This window comes from Molothrus aeneus, unplaced genomic scaffold (assembly GCF_037042795.1).
Source record: "Molothrus aeneus isolate 106 unplaced genomic scaffold, BPBGC_Maene_1.0 scaffold_60, whole genome shotgun sequence".
Lineage (NCBI taxonomy): Eukaryota > Metazoa > Chordata > Aves > Passeriformes > Icteridae > Molothrus > Molothrus aeneus.
The window spans coordinates 142,393-162,746 of NW_027099212.1; the positions used below are offsets into that span (position 1 = coordinate 142,393).

Here is a 20,354-nt window from a genome sequence, read left to right on the forward strand (position 1 = left end):
GAATCAGGGGTGAGGGGTCTGCAGGGAGGGCTGGGGAGGCTGTGGAGGATAGGGGAGTGAAGCTTCTCCCCCCCCAACACTTTCACTTTCTCTCTCCTGCAGCTGAAGGAAGAGGCTGTTTGACACATTTGTCACATGGAGGGGGGGTTCTGGCTTTAGGGGGCGCATCCAGGGGGCTCCTGTCCTGTGAGGATCCTGTCCCAGAGGGGACACATGCTGGACAAGGGGCTCCTGTCCTGCGGCATGGCAGCTCTGGGGAGCTCTAGACCTCTCCATTCTTGCTCGTCCCCTGCAGGATCTGAGCTGGCAAGAGCAGCTTGGGAATGGAGTCCCAGGCAGGTAGGAGCTCCCAAACTCCTGTTCCTTGAAGCCAGTGGCCATCCAAGGGTGGGGCCCAGCCATGGCCCAGCCCCACTGCACAGGGATGGCCATTGCCCAGCCCTGCTCTGCCCAGCCCCAGGTGGCAGCCAAGACCTGAGGGTCCCTCCCTCCCCCTTGGCTTTGATTCTGGCAGCTTTAGAGCTGCTGCAGAGGTGAGAATTCTGTGGGTGAAAAAGGCCCTGCCTGTGGTTTGCTCAGCCCTGCAAGAAGCACAAACCCCAAAGAGAGGCCAAGCATTAGCTCTGCAAGGGCCTTTGATGGTTTTCAGAGCAGGGCTGGCTGGAAACCCCCTCTGCAGGGGCCACTGTGGGAGAACCAGTCCAGCAATTGCTCATTTTTTCCTATGGGTAAGGGACTGAGAGAGCCCCAGAACTACTGCAAAGACAACAACACTGTGCTCAACAACCTGACCTGGACCATCCTTCTTGAACAAAACCTGCAGCCTTGAGGAACCTCATGGAAAGAATGTTTGGGTTCTGGATGTGTCCACCAGATAAGAGGGGAAAGTGTGGAAATACGTGTTGCAGTGTGATGCCATTTCCTGTTTCACCTATCCTAACCCCCCAGGTGTGCCAACTTCTCCTTTCCCCTCCTGCTTTGCCCTCCTGCTGAGAGCTGTCCATCAATCTTAACATTCCAGCAGGGTCGTGGTGTGGTTGGCAGAAGTTCAAAAGATGCCCCTCAGGTCCGGGCTCATTGGCCTGTCCAAGTGTCTTTATCCCTTGAGCCTTCCCCTCCTCCCACCTGGTTGGTGCCTCACCTGTCCCTTCCCCTCCCCCTGTCCCCAGGCTTAAAATAAGACAGGACCATGTGGTCTGGATTCTCTTGGGGGCTGTTACAAGATTCAGAGGTCTGTCATCCTGGAATAAACTCTGGATTAAAACTCTATGGCAGAATCCTCTCCTTTTTCTCTTCACCGTCGCCTGAACCTTTTCCACCAGAGGTAAACTGAGTTTCTACTATGCCTGGATTTCTTCTGAGTGCCTAGCTGCAGCATCCAGACGGCCAAAGGTATCTCTGAGGTGAAACATCACAGCTGCTGCCTTTGGCCTAGCAGTAAAGGTCAGACGAGGCTAGGCACATCCCACCCAGAAATATTTGGAATAATATTCCTTAAATATGGAGCAGAGGCTCTGCCCCATGGCCATGGTGGGGCTCTGGGGAGTGACCCTGTATGGATTCCAGGTGTCCCCAAAGCTGCTCCATCCCTGCCCTCATCACCTGATTAAAAGGCTGAGGGTTTGCACAAACTGTGGTGTAAAGCCACCAGAGGTGCTGCTGTGGACCCAAGACCTGCCTGGGGTCAGGCGCTTCCTTCATTCCACTCGGGATCATGGAGAATGGTTGTAGGTGTTGTGCAGGGCGTGTGCCTGGCCCCAGGACACTGCTACGCTGCCAGTGGGCACTGGGATCCAACCTGCTGCTTTGGCGGCTTCTGCCCGCTGCCGGTGGTGGTGCCGGGACCGATTGGTGGCCGTGAGTTTGCAAAAGGAGCAATTTCCCCTCCTCCCTCCCGCCCGAGGCCGCCATGGCCCCTGAGGGGATGGAGCTGGAGCGGGGCGCCCCCTGCTGGCCGGGAGTGCTCCCTGCAGTGCCCCCTGCTGGCCGCGGTTATAACTGCCACAAAAACCAACAGTGCTGAGCGGGAGGGAAAGTTCTGCGTTTGTGTTGTTTGTTCTGTCCTGCTTTATTAATTTCTCAGTAAAGAGGAGTTATTCCTTTTCCTACACTTTTGCCTGGAAGCCTCATCATTTTTGAAATTAAAAAATGTTTTAGAGATGGGTCTTCTTTCCATTCTAGAAACATTCCCAATTTCCTTGGTAGATATTTCTCATTTAAATGAGTTGCCAACTCTTGGGTTCCAGCCTTGATGGGACAGGCAACCCAAGAGCAGACACGGTCAGGGACTTGGCTACCTTATGCTCTGCCCTTTAAGCCAGTTGGGCCACCAAAGGCCCTCTCCCCAGGTGCAACTTCTAGTCACACGGCCACTCAGGAGCTGGCTTTGGCAGAGCATCACACTGTCCCCAGTGTGCCACGGCTGACAGACTGATTGACAGACAGGGCTCTGCCTCACCAAAAGCAAGGCCTGACCCACCCCTGCCACAAACAGCTGTTCCAAAATGTCTCCAGACATCAAACTTTTCCTGTCTCTGACACCACACCCTGTGCCATGGCCTGATCCTGACTGCTCTGGAAAAGGTGGAGGCTCCAGAACCCCCACAGGGCTTTTGTGACATCCTCGTGTGGGGAACACTGCAGGGGAGGGGTTTGGGACACGGGAGAAGAGAATCCAGAGCCTCCTGAAGGCTGCTTTGGCCATCAGAGCAAGGAAGGTCGAGGCCCTGGCAGGTTCCTCTGGTGCAGGAAACGTGCAGGGGGAAATGTCTGGGGTTTATTCCTTTTCGGTGGTTTTCCAAGGAAATTGTTCCTTTTTTGACCATTTGGACTCTGCACCTTGTTGCCGTTGCTGTTGGTTTTATTATCTCTCATTGCTGTTGCAGGAAATTGTTCTTCTCTCAGCCCTTTGGGATCTTTGTGCCCCCATGGGGAGCAAGAGGGGCAGTTTTTAGTGGCAGCACAGACACGAGTGGGTGCCCATGGGTGGGGAACCCCAGTGCCCCCAGTTCCCCCCAGTGTCACAGCACATTCCCGTAGATGTCACCGGGTTCCCGCGGTCACCCCTGGGGTCCCCGCAGCTCCGCGTTGGTCACCTGGGGATCCTGGAGGGTGGTGGCACAGGGGACGCTGCGAGAGACACGGGCTGTGGGATCTGGGTGGGGTGACACTCATGGGTGACGTGTCCCTCTGCGTGTGTCCCCCCTGTACTCACCCCCTGCCCTCTTGGTGACCACGACGTGGGTGTACAGCACCTCCCCCTCCTCTGGGGGGGCCGGGGGATCCGGGGGGGCCCTGAGGGAATAAAGGGGATGTGGGGGGGGGGGAGTGGGAGGTCTTGGGGGTTTGAGCTAAAAGGGGAGAGTGAGGTTTGAGCCCCCTACTCACCTTTCCTGCTGCTTCCTGGCAGCTGCAAAGGAAAGATGGGAGGGGTGATTGAGGAGTCCCCAGGGCCCTGAACCCTCTTAGGAATCCTGTACCTCTACGGGACCCTCAATTCCCCTCAGGACCCCCAAGCATCCCTGAAGCCCCTCTGTCGCAGACATCTTTCATGAAAAATCCTTTCTTAGGATTTTTCCTTGTGACGAGCTGCAGTTTCAGCAACCAAAAGTAAACAATGGTTATCTGCTGCTGTGGAATGCAACAGGCAAACCCATGATTGGTCTCCTGTGGATGTTTGGATTTACTGGCCACTCATGGCAGAGCTGGCTCTTGCTCTCTGTCTCAGACACAGATCTTTGTTATTCATTCTTGTCTATTCTTAGCTTAGCTAGCTTTTGAAGAAACCTTTTCCTTTCTATTTCTTTTTAGTATAGTCTTAATGTAACATATATAATAAAATAATAAATCAAGCCTTCTGATCATGGAGTCAACATTCTCGTCTCTTCTTCATCCTGAAAACCCTTGTGACCACGGTCACACCCCCAGAATTCATGAACCTCCCCAGTGGCCTCAAACAAATCACCCTGAAGAACCCAAAGCACAGCAGGGACAGAGACGCCCAAGCACACCCAGGGCCCCTGAAAGAACCCCCAGCAACCCTGCAGGACCCTCCAGCACCTCCCCGAACCCTACAGGACCCTCAGCCAAAGTCACAATTGTGGGTATGTGGGTCGTTCCCTATGGTTCCCCAATTTTGTGGGCCTCTACAGCTCCCTGGGACCCCCCATCCACCCATTGTCAACCACACACACGGTGCCACCAGTGCCAGGTCACAATGACAGCCATGAGAACGACCAGGAAGGAAAGGGCCCCACCAACCCCTGCAACCCCTGCAAGAAACAGAAGGGGACACATCAGGGTCACCCATCACCCCAGGGCTCCTGCACTCCCTGGTGACCCCACCTGTGTGACCTGACCTGTGACCCAGGATGAGCCAGGTGTCACCTCCAGGGCCAGCTCAGGGCTGAGTGCCCGGAACATGCGGTGCCCGTCCTGTCCCAGCTGGTTGGTGGCCACGCACTGGTAGGTGCCTGAATCTCCCACTTCAATGTCACTGAGTTCCAGGAGGGGACCCTGGGCCACCTCCTGCCCATTGTGCAGCCAGGTGAAGGTGACAGGGGTTGAGCCCACCTGCACTGAGCAGCTCAGGGTCACGGGGTCACCTGCAGGCACCTGGTGTGACAGGGGTCTGAGGGTGATGGTGGCATTGTCCATGGGCACTGTGGGGACACAGACAGGGCTGGCACCTGGCAAGGTGGGATGGGAGTGCTCTGGGTTGCGTCATCCCCAGCCCGAGAGTCCTGCTCACCCAGGACAGTGACATTCAGGGGGTCACTCTCGGCCACGCTGTCCCCGTCACTGACCCGGCACCGTTACTGGCCGCTGTCATTGTCCCCAACGTGGTGCAGCTCCAGGTGGGGGCTGGTGCCAGGCAGTGCCCCAGAGGCCTCCCGGTGCCAGGAGAAGAACAGGGGACCTGTCCCCATGGCCACTGCACAGTTCAGCACCAGGTGGTCCCCGAGTGCCACCTGTGCCCTGGGGGGCTGCACTGACAGGGACACCCCCGAGGGCAGGACCCCTGCAGGAGAGGGGGACACCAGGGAACAGTGAGGGACCCAGGAGGTTCAGGGAGGGGCAGGGGAACTCCAGTGATGGAGAGAGGGCACAGAGATGTGGAGGCGGGGGGGGGGTGCTTGGAAAGGAACCTCGAGGGATGCTGGGGGGGTCAGCGAGGGAACACCTGGAGAGGGAGGTGGGCAACACCAGGGCAGGTACGGGGACTCAGGGAGGGGATGGTGTGACTTGGGGGGTGTGCGGAGAACTCAGAGAGGGGTGATGGGACCCAGGGAGGGGTGAGGGGACCCAGTGTGGGATGGAGGGAAACACGAGCCAGGAATGGGGGGACCTGGGGAGGGACCCGGGGCAGCAATGGCAGGACACGGAAACGGTGCCAGGGAAGGATGGGGGTACCCATGTAGGGGCTGGGGGACCTGGTGAGGGACCCAAGAAAGGAGGGTGGGAGCCAGGGAGGGATCCGGGAAAGGTTGGGTACCCCAGAGCAGGCATCAGGGAGGGCTGGGCGATGCCAGGCAGTGTGGGGGACCCAAGGAGGCTGTGGGGGCTCCCCGTGCCCATCCCCGCACTCACTGTGCACCATGACGCAGAGCCGGGTGCTGCTCTTCTGCACGGCCCCACCCTGGGAGTACACATCACAGCCATAATTCCCCGAGTGGGAGACCCCCACGGCGGGCACCAACAGCTGCGGGGACCCCTGCGGGCCCCGCACCACCTGCCCATCCCGGTAGAACACGGGCAGGAGGAGGGCTCGGGGCCACTGGGGGCTGGGGGTGCTGAGGCAGCTGAGAGTCAGAGGGGACCCCTCGGTGGGTGTGGGGGGAGCCTCCAGCACCGGCACCATGAAGAGCTCTGGGAAGGAGAGAGGAGGTGAGGACTATGGCTCTTAATCTGCTGGGAAGTGACTTTGGGTTTGTCAAGATATTGGAGTTCCAGCTGTGGGGTTTCTCACCATGCACTGTCACTGTCACAGTCACTGCTGCTGACCGTGGCTGCCAGGACCCCACCAAGCCCTCACATTGGTAGCGGCCGCTGTGGTGCAGCTGCAGGGGCGACAGGGACAGCTCGGTTCCCCTGAGGGACCCCCAAGTTCCTTCTCCTACCGGTAAAATCATACCCTGCTGAGATGATTTTCCTGCCGGCCCCGGCAGCGCAGTGTCACTGTGTCCCCCTCCAGCAGTGCCCATGCTGGCACCTGCAGCACCCGTGGGTCTGTGGGACAGGAAGGTCACATCTCACTGATGAGACCATTCTGAGGTGGGTGCCCTTAGCACCAGGGACATCTGGGTTCTCTGGAGTGCACTGGGCTGCACTGGGATGTCCCTGTGTGCAGTGCACATGCTCTTGCCACACGAGGGGTGTGAGGCCACCCATGGAGTGGAGCCCACCCTGACCTCTCAGGGGCCACCCTGATCATTAAAGATCCACCCTCACCATCTAAGACTGTCACGGGGGGCTGTGCCCAGTTGTGGGACTGTAACATATGTAGGTGCCTCTCTTGGTGACACTGTGGCGGTCCTGTCCCTCCATCCCCCGGCGCTGCCCATCCTTGTACCAGGTGGTGGCACCATCGGTCCCCAAGCCCTGGCAGGTCAGGGTCACCCGGTCCCACAGCACTGCCGGCCTCCAGGGGGGCTCCACCAGGAGCTGGGTGGTCTGGGCACCTGCAGGTGACAGGGGACACCAGCCTGCCAGGGCCAGCACTGGGCACCTGTGGGTGACAGGGGACACCAGCCTGCCAGGGCCACCACAGGGCTGGGGACAGCAGGGTGGGGCCATGGCATCCCCTGAGGACTCACCAGCGAGGCCAAGGGTCTGGGCTGGAAGGGAAAAGAGATAGGGCGGGTGACAGTGGCACTGCAGGGAAGGAGACCGCAGGGACACGGTGTGGTGGTTGTCCCCAAAAACTGTCCCTGTTGGGACAGCAGTTCTTGTGGGAAAGTGTGTGCGGGTGGTCTCAAAAAGATTTGGCAAGGCAGGGGGACATGTCTGTGTCGCAGCCACCACTGCACCACATCCCTGTGGCACAGACACCTGGGGATCTGGGACACCTAGACCACCCTTGACTGAGGCAGAACATCGGGACACTGTGGACACCCTGGGCACAAGGACACCACAGACACAGCCCATGCTGGCCCAGGTCACCCCCACCAGCTCATGTTCCCATCCCTGTGATCCCCTCCCCATGGCCACATCCTCATGGTTCTTGTCGCTTTCTGTCCCTGCATCCCAGTTCCCTTGTCCTTATCCCCAGAGCTACCTGAGCCCAAAGGTGCCAGTCCCCACATTCCTGTCCCCACATTTCCATCCCCAGATTCCTGCCCCACTATTCCTGTCCCCAAAGCCACCCTACATCCCCAGTCCCATCAAGGTGCACTGTGGGTAACATGGACTGGCACTGCTGACATTGGGGACCTCAGGGAACCCACAACCGCCCTGTGCCCCCTCTCCATCCCTGGGGTGTCAGGCCCGTACCTGGGGCACTCACCCCACAGAAGCAGTGCCACTTTCCTGGCCATCCCAGTGTCCCCAGCCATGTGCACTGGCTGTCACTCTCCGCTGTGGCCACCGCTCCCCTGGCTGGCAGCTCTTTGGATGAAGGGGAAGGAAGTGAGGTCACATCTCGCCCTCATGCATAGGTGGCCTTTGATAGGGGAAGGATAGGGACAGGCTGGGGACACGGGTGGGTGGGACAAAGTAGGACATGGGGTTCCCAGGAATGGGGGGCTTGGTGGGTTTGGGGAGGCAGGAATGGGGTCACTGGGAAATGGGGGTGCTGTTGGAATGAGCGTCCCCATAGCTGGGGGTGAAGCTGGTTGGCCAATGGAGAATGTCCCGGCTAGCTGGCCAGCCCGCTTGCAGCCGTGGGGGCACTCTCCCAACTCACGCGTTGGGCACAGCACCTAAGGCTAGTGCTTCACGCTGCAGTGACAGCACTTCCTTCAGACGTGGCTGTAGACGACCTTCAATCCGAGAGAAAAGAAGAGGGGACTCTTCAGTTGGTGACAAGTTCAGGTTTATTAGAGCCCCAAGGAGGCCAAGAACCTAAGACCCACAAGGGTGGGGATACATGATGTTATAAAGGGAGTGGGCGGTAGGGGTGGTAACAGTTTGGGAACAAATGGGAGTCCAGGGAGGGGTAACACACAAAAGATTGGCATGAGGGGAGAACCAACAGCGGGGAATCAAGGGAGGGGCCCCAGCCCCTTAGCCAATCACCTGACACCCTCGTTAGAAGGTTCTAGAGAAGGAGGCAGGAGTGCCAGGTGACTGATAGGCAGCCGGGGGTGGGGTTTGAAGGGGATACAATAGTAACCGGGGTAACAAGGGAGGAGCTGGGTGATTGACATATAACTGAAGAGGGGAGGAGAACCTGGGCAGAACCATTACAGCTCAACAGTGGGGGAACTGAATATACTAACATAACAAACCACAACATGGGGGGACTCAGGGATGGGAGTCCCAGGGGAATGTGGGCTCCATGGATTTGAGTTCATGGCATGGGGCAATGGTGGGTCCTAGGAGGATTTCATGGGATGGAATGAACAGGAGAGGGTTCCTTGGGAATGGGGTCCTGGGCCATGGCGATACTGGGGAATGTCAGTACTGGGAATGGGGCTGCACAGAGGATGGAACATGAGGAATGGGGCTGCAGAGAGGATGGAACATGAGGAATGGGGGTCCCATGTTTTGGTTCCCGGGGAATGAGGGTGCCAGGGATAGGAAGTGGCTGGGTGAGCCCATGGGTTGCAGCTCCTTCCCTGGGTGCTTCAGATTTTTGGGTGACCCAGAGCCAGCACAGCCCCCACAAGGTGCCGGTGGCCTGGGGGTCACCCCAGACAGATTTCAAGGGGCTCTGGGTCTGTGCTCCCCCAGCCCGCAGTGACTTTTCCCTCTCTTTATTTCCAGTTTCACCATTTTACCCCTCAATTTCACAACCCCAAGTTCATGCCTTGATGGTCCTCAGGGGCACCTGAGCAGGAAATGGGCTGGGGAAGCCCAGGGTGGGGGAAGCAGGGGTGAGGGGTCTGCAGGGAGGTCTGGGGAGGCTGTGGGGGATGGGGAGGTCCAGCTTTTACCCCCTCCCCAACTTTCACTTTTTCTCTCCTGCAGAAGAAGGAGGAGGCCGTTTGACACCTTTCTCACACGGGGGTGGGTTCTCTTCTGGGGGGAACATCCAGGGGGCTCCTGTCCTGTAGGGATCCTTTCCCAGAGGGGACACGGGCTAGACAAGGGTGTCCTGTCCTGGGGCATGGCAGCTCCGGGGGATTCCAGACTTCTCCATTCTTGCTTGTCCCCTGCAGGATCTGAGCTGGCAAGAGCAGCTGGGGAATGGAGCCCCAGGCAGGAAGGAGCTCCCAAACTCCTTCTCCTTGAAGCCAGTGGCCATCCAAGGGTGGGGCCCAGCCATGGCCCAGCCCCACTGCACAGGAATGGCCATTGCCCAGCCCTGCTCTGCCCAGCCCCAGGGGGCAGCCAGCACCTGAGAGTCCCCCCTGCCCCCTTGGCTTTGATTCTGGCAGCTTTAGAGCTGCTGCAGAGGTGAGAATTCTGTGGGTGGAAAAAGGCCCTGCCTGTGGTTTGCTCAGCCCTGCAAGAAGCACAAACCCCAAGGGAGCCCAAGCAGTGGCTCTGAGAGTGTGGAAGGATAGAATGTAAGAAAATAAAGATAGTGCAGAAAGTAGCCTCACACCTGAAGAGTTGCAGCTGTACTAATCACCAAAGATTAAGAACAAGCCTGCCCTTAACAGGCCACAGCTGTGTCCAATGAGAAGACGAGTGCTACAAAAGAGTGAGTTAGCTGGATAAAGAGAGTTGGTGTTTTTTAGCTATGCTGTGAAGATGAAAGATTCAGTGCTGCTAGGAATTGCCCATAAGAAATCACCAAGAAGGTATGGGAACCTTTGCAATAAGATGACAACATGAGAGGGCTTTTGATGGTTTTTCAGAGTAGGGCTAGCTGGAAACCCCCCCTGCAGGGGCCGCTCTGAGGGAGCCAGTCCATGAGATAATCATTTGTTCAACTTGGTAAGGAAATGAGAGACCCAAGAACTACTGCAAAGACAACAATAATCCGCTCAACAACCTAAGCTTGACCGTTCTTCTTGAACAAAACCGGCAACCTTCAGGAACCTCATGGAAATAATGCTTGGATTCGGATTCTGGCCGCCAGATAAGAGAAAAATGTGTGGATATATCAGTCAGTGGCTCTGCCCATGGCCATGGTGGGTTTCTGGGGAGTGTCCCTTGTCTGGATTCCAGGTGTCCCCAAAGCTGCTCCATCCCTGCCCTCCTCATCTGAGTGAAAGGCTGAGGTTTGCAGGAATTGGGGCACAAAACCACCAGAAGTGCTGCTGTGAATTCAAGACCTGCCTGGGGTCAGGTGCAGCTTTCCTTCCATTTGGGATCATAGAGAGTGGTTGAAGGTGTTGTGCAGGGCATGTGCCAGGCCCCAGGACACTGCTACGCTGCCACTGGGCACTGGGATCCAACCTGCTGCCTTGGCGGCTTCTGCCCGCTGCCGGTGGTGGTACCGGGACCGATTGGTGGCCGTGAGTTTGCAAAAGGAGCGATTTCCCCTCCTCCCTCCAGCTCGAGGCCACCACGGGCCCTGAGGGGATGGAGCTGGAGCGGGGCGCCCCCTGCTGGCCGGGAGTGCTCCCTGCAGCGGCCCCTGCTGGCCGCGGTTATAACTGCAAAAAACCCAACAGTGCTGAGCGGGAGGGAAAGTTCTGGGTTTGTGTTGTTGGTTCTGTTCTGGTTTATAAATTTTCTGGTTTATAAATTCTGTTCTGATTTATTAATTTCTCAGTAAAGAGCTGTTATTCATTTCCTACACTTTTGCCCGGAAGCCTTATGTTTTTTGCAACTAAAAAATGTTTTAGATATGGGTCTTCTTTCCATTCCAGGAATGTTCCTACTTTCCTTGGCAGATATTTCTTATTTAAATGAATTGCCAGCTCCTGGGTTCCAGTGTGGATGGGACAGACACCCCAAGAGGCGACAGGGTCAGGGACTTGGCTACCTCATGTTCTGCATTTTAAGCCAGTTGGGCCACCAAGGGCGCACTTCTAGTCACGTGGACACTCAGGAGCTGACTTTGGCAGAGTGGCACGCTGTCCCCAATATGCCATGGTTAACAGACTGATGGACAGACGGGGCTCTGTCTCACCAAAAGCAAAGCGTGACCCACCCCTGCCACATGCAGGTGTTCCAAAATGTCTCCAGACATCAAACTTTTCCTGCCTCTGACACCCCACCCTGTGCCATGGCCTGATCCCGACTGCCCTGGAAAAGGGGGAGGCTCCAGAACCCCCACGGGGCTTTTGTGACATCCTTGTGTGGGGAACACTGCAGAGGATGAGTTTGGGACAGGGAACAAGAGAATGCAGAGCCTCCTGAAGGCCACTTTGGCCATCAGAGCAAGGAAGGTTGAGGCCCTGCCAGGTTCCTCTGGTGGAGGAAAGGTGCTGGGGGAAAAGTCTGGGGTTTGTTCCTTTTCGGTGGTTTTCCCTGGAAATCGTTCCTTGTGTGACCATTTGGACTCTGAACGCTGTTGTTGTTGCTGTTGGTTTTATTCTCTCTCTGCTGTTTCAGGAAATTGTTCTCTCTCAGCTCTTTGGGATCTTTGTGCCCCCACAGGGATGGATTGGGACAGTTTTTAGTGGCAGCACAGACACGAGTGGGTGCCCATGGGTGGGGACCCCCAGTGCCCCCAGTTCCCCCCAGTGTCACAGCACATTCCCGTAGATGTCACCGGGTTCCCGTGGTCGCCCCTGGCGTCCCCGCAGCTCCGCGTTGGTCACCTGGGGATCCTGGAGGGTGGTGGCACGGGGGGACCCTGCGAGAGACACGGGCTGTGGGATCTGGGTGGGGTGACACTCGTGGGTGACGTGTCCTTCTGCGTGTGTCCCCCCCGTACTCACCCCCTGCCCTCTTGGTGACCACGACGTGGGTGTACAGCACCTCCCCCTCCTCTGGGGGGGCCGGGGGATCCGGGGGGTCCCTGAGGGAACAAAGGGGATGTGGGGGAGGGGATGGGAGGTCTTGGGGGTTGGGGTAAAAGGGGAGAGTGTGGTTTGAGCCCCCCACTCACCTTTCCTGGTGCTTCCTGGCAGCTGCAATGGAAGCAGGGGAGGACTAACTGTGGGGTCCCTGGGCCCTGAAGCCTGTCAGGATTCCTGAACTCCCGTAAGGACCCAAAGTATCCCTGAAGCCCCCCAGAACTTATGCACCTCATCAGTGCCCCCAACCAACTCAGCCTCAAAAACCCAAAGCCTGCCAAGGAGAGAGAGTCCTCAAACACCCCCAGGGCTCCTTAAAGAACCCCCAACATCCCTGCACAACCCTCCAGCACCTCCCCAAACTCTACAGGACCCGCAGACAAGGTCACAATTCTGAGGCTTGGATGCTTCCCTATCACTTCCCAACTCTGAGGGCCTCTACAGCTCCGTGGGACGCCTGTCTCCCCATTGTCACCCACCCATACGATGCCAGCGGTGCCAGGCCACAATGACAGCCACGAGCAGGAGGAGGAACAAAAGGGCCCCACCGACCCCTGCGGCTACTGCAAGAAACAGAAGGGCACACATCAGGGTCACCCATCACCCCAGGGGTCCTGCACCCCACAGTTACCCCGTGTGACCCCCACCTGTGTCCCTCTGTGTCCCTTTGTTCTGTGGTATCACCTCCAGGGCCAGCTCAGGGCTGAGTGCCTGGAACACGCGGTGCCTGTCCTGTCCCAGCTGGTTCGTGGCCATGCACTGGTAGGTGCCCACGTGTCCCAAATCGACGGTCCCGAGCTCCAGGAGGGGACCCTGGGCCACCTCCTGCCCATTGTGCAGCCAGGTGAAGGTGACAGGGGCTGAGCCCACCTGCACTGAGCAGTGCAGGGTCACGGGGTCACCTGCACGCACCTGGTGTGACAGGGGACCAGGGGTGATGGTGGCATTGGCCACGGGCACTGTGGGGACAGAGACAGGGCCGGCACTGGGAGGGGCTGGAAGCCGGTGTGGGGGGATAGGGACAGTGGGGGATGGGTGTGGTGGGGGATGTCAGGGATAAGCTCACACCATGGGGGTGTGACGAGGGGACAAGGGGAGTGATGGAAGGACCTGGGAATGGTCTCTGGGGGACATGGAGATGCCCAGCCAGGGGACCCGAGCATGCCATGGGGGCTCCCCATGCCCATCCCCGCACTCACTGCACACTGTGACGGGGAGCTGGGTGCTGCTCTTCTGCACGGTCCCCCTTGCAATGTACCTCACAGCCATAATTCCCCGAATGGGAGACCCCCACGATGGTCAACAGAAGCTGTGGGGACACCTGCACACCCCCCCCGCCTCCCCCCACCTGCCCATCCCAGTAGAACACGTGGAGGAGGGGGGCTCAGGGCCACAGGGGACTGGGGGTGCTGAGGCAGCTGAGAGTCAGGAGGGACCCCTCGGTGGGCACGGGGGGACCCTCAAGCAGCAGCACCAAGAAGAGCTCTGGGAAGGAAAGGGGAGGAGAGGACTGTGACTCTGAGTCCACTAGGAAGGGGCTTTGGGGGTGTCAGGAGATTGGAGTTCAAGCCGTGCAGGTTCTCACCGTGCACTGTCACTGTCACTGCTGCTGACTGTGACATAAAAGACCTCACCAAACCCCCACAGCTGTAGCGGCCACTGTGGTGCAGCTGCAGGGGGGACAGGGACAGCTCAGTCCCATTGATGAACCCCCTCAGATCCTTCTTGTCCTGGTAAAATCGCACCCCGGCGACAGGGTTGTTCTGCCAGCCCCGGCAGCGCAGTGTCACTGTGTCCCCCTCCAGCAGCGCCCATGCTGGCACCTGCAGCACCAGATGATCTATGGGACAGGAGGGTCCCATCTCACTGAGGGGCTCAAGACAAGTCTGAGGTGGATGCCCATGGCACTGAGGACATGTGGCTGGACTGGGGTGCAGTGGGACGTCCAGGTGTCCTGGAGAGAGGCTCTCACCACAGGATGGTGTGAGGTCACCCAGGGAGTAGAGCCCACCCAGCCCTGTCGGGGGCCACCCTGATCATTAAAGATCCCCCCTCACCATCTGAGACTGTCACAGGGGGGCTGAGCCCGGTGCCGGGTCTGTCACATGTGTAGGTGCCTCTCTCGGTGACAGAGATGTGGCTGGGTCCCTGCTGCCCCCAGCGCTGCCCGTCCTTGTACCAGGTGGTGGCACCGGCGGTCCCTGAGCCCTGGCAGGTCAGTGTCACCCGGTCCCACAGCACCGCCGGCCTCCAGGGGGGCTCCACCAGGAGCTGGGTGGTCTGGGCACCTGAGGGTGACAGGTGACACCAGCCTGCCAGGGCCAGTGTGGGGCTGGGGACAGTGGGGTGGGGCCATGGCATCCCCTGAGGACTCACCAGTGAGGCCGAGGGTCTGGGCTGGAAGGGAGAAGGGACAGGGATGAGTGAGGGTGGCACTGCAGGGACAGCACCATCTGGGGTACAGGGTGTGGGGGCTGTTCCTAAACTGTCCCCATGGGGACAGCAGTTCTTGTGAGAAAGTGTATGGGGGTGGTCCCCAAATGATTTGGCAAGGCAGGGGGACATGTCTGTGTCACAGCCACCCATGTACAACATCCCTGTGGCACAGACACGTTGGGAATAGGGACACCGCGACCACCCTGGGCTGAGGCAGAACATGGGGACACTGTGGACACCCCAGGCCTAAGGACACCATAGACACAGCCCATGCTTGCCCAGGTCGCCCCAACCAGCTCATGATCCCCTCCCCATGATCCCATCCCCATGGCCACATCCTCACTGTACTTGTCCCCTTCTGTCCCTGTATCCCAGTTCCCTTGTCCCTATGCCCAGAGCTACCTGAGCCCAAAGGTGCCAGTCCCCACATTCCTGTTCCCACATCCCCATCCCCAAATTCCTGCCCCCCATTCCTGCCCCCTGTTCCTGTTCCCAAAGCACCCTACATCCCCAGTCCCACCAAGGTCCACTGTGGGTAACATGGACTGGCACTGCTGGCATTGGAGACCTCAGGGAACCCCACAGCCCCCCTGTGCCCCCTCCCCTCCCTATCCCTGGGGTGTCAGGCCCGTGCCCGGGGCACTCACCCCACAGGAGCAGCACCACCTTCCCGGCCATCCCAGTGTCCCCAGCCATGTGCACTGGCTGTCACTCGCTGCTGTGGCCACCGCTCCCCTGACTGGCGGCTCTTTGGATGAAGGGGAAGGAAGCGAGGTCACATCTCACCCTCATGTGTAGGTGGCCCTTGGTGGCGGCAGGGTGGGGACAGGCTGGGGACATGGGTGGGTGGGACAAAGTGGGACATGGGGTTCCCAGGAGTGGGGGGCTCGGTGGGTTTGGGGAGGCAGGAATGGAGTCACTGGGAAATGGAGGTGGTGAGGAGGGGGAATATCTGGCGATGGGGGTGCCATGGGAATGAACATCCCCAGAGCTAAGGGGACTCAGGGATGGGAGTCCCAGGGGAATGTGGGCTCCATGGATTTGAGTTCATGGCATGGGTCAATGGTGGGTCCTAGGAGGATTTCAGGGGATGGAATGAATGGGACAGGGTTCCTTGGGAATGGGGTCCTGGGCCATGGAGATACTGGGAATGTCAGTACTGGGAATGGGGTCACAGAGAGGGTGGGACATAAGGAACGGGGGTCCCATGTTTGGGTTCCCAGGGGAATGAGGGTGCCAGGGATGGGCAGTGGCTGGGTGAGCCCATGAGCTGCAGCTCCTTCCCTGGGTGCTTCAGATTTTTGGGTGACCCAGAGCCAGCACAGCCCCCACAAGGTGCCAGTGGCCTGGGGTCACCCCAGACAGTTTCCAAGGGGCTCTGGGTCTGTGCGCCCCCAGCTCGCAGTGACTTTTCCCTCTCTTTATTTCCATTTCCATCATTTTACCCCTCAATTTCACAAGCCCCCTGTTCGTGCCTTGATGGTCCTTGGGGGCACCTGAGGGGGAAATGGGTTGGGGGAAGCCCAGGGTGGGGGAAGCAGGGGTGAGGGGTCTGCAGGGAGGTCTGGGGAGGCTGTGGGGGATGCGGGTGCCTGGCTCTGCCCCCACCAACACTTTCTCTCTCCTGCAGAAGAAGGAACAGGCCATTTGACACCTTTGTCACACTAGGGGCCGGTTCTGTCCTGGGGGGGTACATCATGGGGGGCTCCCGTCCTGTGGGGATCCTTTCCCGTGGGGGCACATGCTGGACAAGGGGCTCCTGTCTGGCCGATGGAAGCTCCAGGGGATTCCAGACTTTCCATTCTTGCTCGTCCCCTGCAGGATCTGAGGCAGCAAGAGCAGCTTGGGAATGGAGCCCCAGGCAGGAAGGAGCTCCCAAACTCCTGCTCCTTGAAGCCAGTGGCCATCCAAGGGTGGGGCCCAGCCATGGCCCAGCCCCACTGCACAGGGATGGCCATTGCCCGGCCCTGCTCTGCCCAGCCCCAGGGGGCAGCCAGCACCTAAGTGTCCCCCCTGCCCCCTTGGCTTTGATTCTGGTAGCTTTAGAGCTGCTGCAGAGGTGAGAATTCTGTGGGTGGAAACCGGCCTGGCTGTGGTTTGCTCAGCCCTGCAAGAAGCACAAACCCAAAGGGAGCCCAAGCAGTGGCTCTGTGAGGGACTTTAATGGTTTTCAGATAAGGACTAGCTGGAAACGCCAACCGCAGGGACCGCTATGGGGGAACCAGTCCAGCAATTGATCATTTGTTCCTCCTTGTAAGGGACTGAGAGAGCCCCAGAACTACTGCAAAGAGAACAGCAATCTGCTCAACAACCTGACTTGGACTCTCCTTCTTGAACAAAACCAGTGGCCTTCAGGAACCTCATGGAAAGAATGCTTGAATTTGGATTGTGGCCACCAGATAAGTCAGAAATGTGTGGAAATATCATTCAATGGTTCTGCCCGTGGCCATGGTGGGGCTTTGGGGAGTGTCCCTGTCTGGATTCCAGGTGTCCCCAAAGCCGCTCCATCCCTGCATTTCTCACCTGAGTGAAAGGCTGAGGGTTTGCAGGAATTGTGGTTTAAAGCCACCAGAGGTGCTGCTGGGGACCCAAGACCTGCCTGGGGTCAGGCGCCGCCTTCCTTCCATTCGGGATCATGGAGAGCGGTCGCGGGTGTTGTGCAGGGCGTGTGCCTGGCCCCGGGACACTGCTACGCTGCCGCTGGGCACTGGGATCCAACCTGCTGCCTTGGCGGCTTCTGTCCGCTGCCAGTGGTGGTGCCGGGACCGATTGGTGGCCGTGAGTTTGCAAAAGGAGCGATTTCCCCTCTTCCCTCCCGCCCGAGGCCGCCATGGCCCCTGAGGGCATGGAGCTGGAGTGGGGCGCCCCCTGCTGGCCGGGAGTGCTCCCTGCAGCGGCCCCTGCTGGCCGCGGTTATAACTGCCACAAAAACCAACAGCGCTGAGCGGGAGGGAAAGTTCTGGGTTTATGTTGTTGGTTCTGTTCTGGTTTATAAATTTTATTGTAACATGCTGCTACTCTTTTTCCGACATTTTTACCTGGAAGCCCCATTATTGTTGAAATTAAAGAAAGTTTTAGACATGGGTCTTCTTTCCATTCCAGGAACGTTCCCACTTTCTTTGGCAGATATTGCCCATTTAAATGAGTTGCCAACTCCTGGCTTCCAGCATCAATGGGACAGACACCACAAGAGGAGCCCGGGTCATGGAAGTGGCCACCTCATGCTCTACCTTTTAAGCCAGTTGGGCCAGCAAGGGTCCTCTCCCCATGTTGCACTTCTGGAAACCCGGCCACTCAGGAGCTGGCTTTGGCAGAGTATCACACTGTCCCCAGTGTGCCACGGCTGGAAGACAGTCGGACAGATGGGGCCCTGTCTCATGAAAAGTAAGGACTAACCCACCCCTGCTGCACACAGGTGTTCCAAAATGTCTCCAGACATCAAACTTTTCCTGTCTCTGACACACCACCCTGTGCCATGGCGTGATCAAGACTGCTCTGGAAAAGGGGGAGGCTCCAGAACCCCCACAGGGCATTTGTGACAACATCGTGTGGGGAACACTGCAGAGAAGGAGTTAGGGACAGAGGACCAGAGAATCCAGAGCCTCCTGAAGGCTGCTTTTGCCATCAGGTCAAGGAAGGTCCACGGCCCTGCCAGTCTGGGGGAAATGTCTGAGGTCTGCTCCTTTTCAGGCCTTTCCCTGGAAATTGCTCCTTTTGTGACCATTTGGACTCAGAACCTTGTTGCTGTTGCTGTTGGTTTTATTCTCTCTCGTTGCAGTTTCAGGAAATTGTTCTTCTTTCAGCCCTTTGGGATCTTTGTGCCCCCATGGGGAGGGATTGGGGCAGTTTTAGTGGCAGCACAGACACGAGTGCCCCCAGTTCCCCCCAGTGTCACAGCACATTCCCGTAGATGTCACCAGGTTCCCGCGGTCGCCCCTGGGGTCCCCGCAGCTCCGCGTTGGTCACCTGGGGATCCTGGAGGGTGGTGGCACGGGGGGACGCTGCGAGAGACACGGGCTGTGGGATCTGGGTGGGGTGACACTCGTGGGTGATGTGTCCCTCTGTGTGTGTCCCCCCCGTACTCACCCCCTGCCCTCTTGGTGACCACGACGTGGGTGTACAGCACCTCCCCCTCCTCTGGGGCAGCTGGGGGATCCGGGGGGGCCCTGAGGGAACAAAGGGGATGTGGGGGAGGGAATGGGAGGTCTCTGGGGGTTGGGGTAAAAGGAGAGCGGTTGGTTTGAGCTCCCCACTCACCTTTCCTGCTGCTTCCTGGCAGCAGCAAAGGAAAGAGGGGAGGGGAGACTGTGGGGTCCCTGGGCCATGACCTCTCTCAGGATTCCTGAAGGCCCACCAGACCCTCAATTCTCCTCAAGATTCCCAAGTACCCCTGGAGCCCCCCAGAATTCATGAACCTCCCCAGTGCCCCCGACCACCTCAGCCTCAAAAACCCAAAGCCAGGCAGGCACAGAGATCCCCCTAACACCCCCAGGTCCCCCGAATATACCTGCAACATCCCTACAGGACCCTCTAGCACCTCTCCAATCCCTACAGGACCCCAAACCAAGGTCACAATTCTGAAGCTGTGGGTGGCACCCTATGGTTCCCCAACTCTGGGGGCCTCTCCAGCTCCCTGGGGCCTGCATGCCCCCATTGTCACCCACCCCCACAGTGTCACCAGTGCCAGGCCACAATGACACCCACGAGCAGGAGCAGGAGCAAAAGGGCCCCACCGACTCCTGTGGCCACTGCAAGAAACAGGGGGGGACACATCAGGGTCACCATCCCCCCCGGGGGTCACACCACGGAGGGGTGCAGGGACAAGGGGAGTGATGAAAGGACCCAAGAAAGGTGTCAGGGGGACATGGACATATCCAGGCAGGGCACCTGAGGAGGCTGTGGGGGCTCCCCATGCCCATCCCCGCACTCACTGTGCACCGTGACGCGGAGCCAGGCACCGCTCTTCCGCACGACCCCCCCCCCCGCCTTGGAGCGCACCTGGCAGCTGTAATTCCCTGAGTGGAAGACCCCCACGGCGGGCACCAGCAGCTGCAGGGACCCCTGTGGGCCCCCCACCACCTGCCCATCCCGGTAGAACACGTGCAGGAGGGGGGCTCGGGGGCGCAGGGGGCTGGGGGTGCTGAGGCAGCTGAGAGTCAGGGAGGACCCCTCGGTGGGCTCGGGGGCAACCTCCAGCACTGGCACCAACAATAGCTCTGGGAAGGAGAGGGAAGGTGCTGTGACTCTAAGTACGGTGGGAAGTGGCTTTGGAGGTGTCAGGAGATTGGAGTTCCAGCCGTGCGGGTGCTCACCGTGCACTGTCACAGTCACTGCTGCTGACCATTGCATAAAGGACTCCACCAAGCCCCCGCAGCTGTAGCAGCCACTGTGGTGCAGCTGCAGGGGGGACAGGGACGGATCGGTCCCATTGACAAACCCCCTCAGATCCTTCTCACCCTTGTAAAATTACACCCTGGTGACCATGTTGTCCTGCTGGCCCCAGCAGTGCAGTGTCACCGTGTCCCACTCCATCAGCGCCCATGCTGGCACCTGCAGCACCAGCTCGTCTGTGGGACAGGAGGTTCCCATCTCATTGAGGGGCTCGAGACAGGTCCGAGGTGTTTCCCCATGGCACTGGGGACATCTGGGTGCACTGGGATGTCCCTCTGGGCAGGGCAAAGGCTCTCGCCACATGAGAGGTGTGAGGCCACCCACGGAGTGGAGCCCACCCTGACCTCTCAGGGGCCACCCTGATCATTTAAGATCCCCCCTCAGCATCTAAGACTGCCACAGCGGGGGCTGAGACCACTGACGGGTCTGTCACACATGTAGGTGCCTCTCCCAGTGACATTGAGGTTGTCACATCCCTCCTGCCCCCATTGATGCACAGCCTTGAAT

The 20,354-nt window shown here is 58.8% G+C and overlaps 1 protein-coding gene and 1 pseudogene across 1 annotated transcript; both read right to left on the reverse strand.

Moving 5' to 3' along the window:
* Positions 1-3,020: 3,020 nt before the first annotated feature.
* LOC136571077 (Fc receptor-like protein 2) lies at positions 3,021-8,599 on the reverse strand (annotated as a pseudogene).
* A 3,148-nt stretch (positions 8,600-11,747) lies between these two features.
* On the reverse strand, positions 11,748-20,045 carry LOC136571078 (Fc receptor-like protein 4). Its single transcript, XM_066571451.1, is given in 17 exon segments — positions 11,748-11,857; positions 11,943-12,022; positions 12,496-12,580; positions 12,662-13,015; positions 13,220-13,266; positions 13,268-13,505; positions 13,606-13,860; positions 14,078-14,308; positions 14,397-14,417; positions 15,123-15,204; positions 18,357-18,457; positions 18,543-18,622; positions 18,714-18,728; positions 19,135-19,204; positions 19,388-19,672; positions 19,769-19,853; positions 19,974-20,045. Coding segments are annotated over 17 exon segments (2,211 nt in total).
* Between the last annotated feature and the right edge of the window lie 309 nt (positions 20,046-20,354).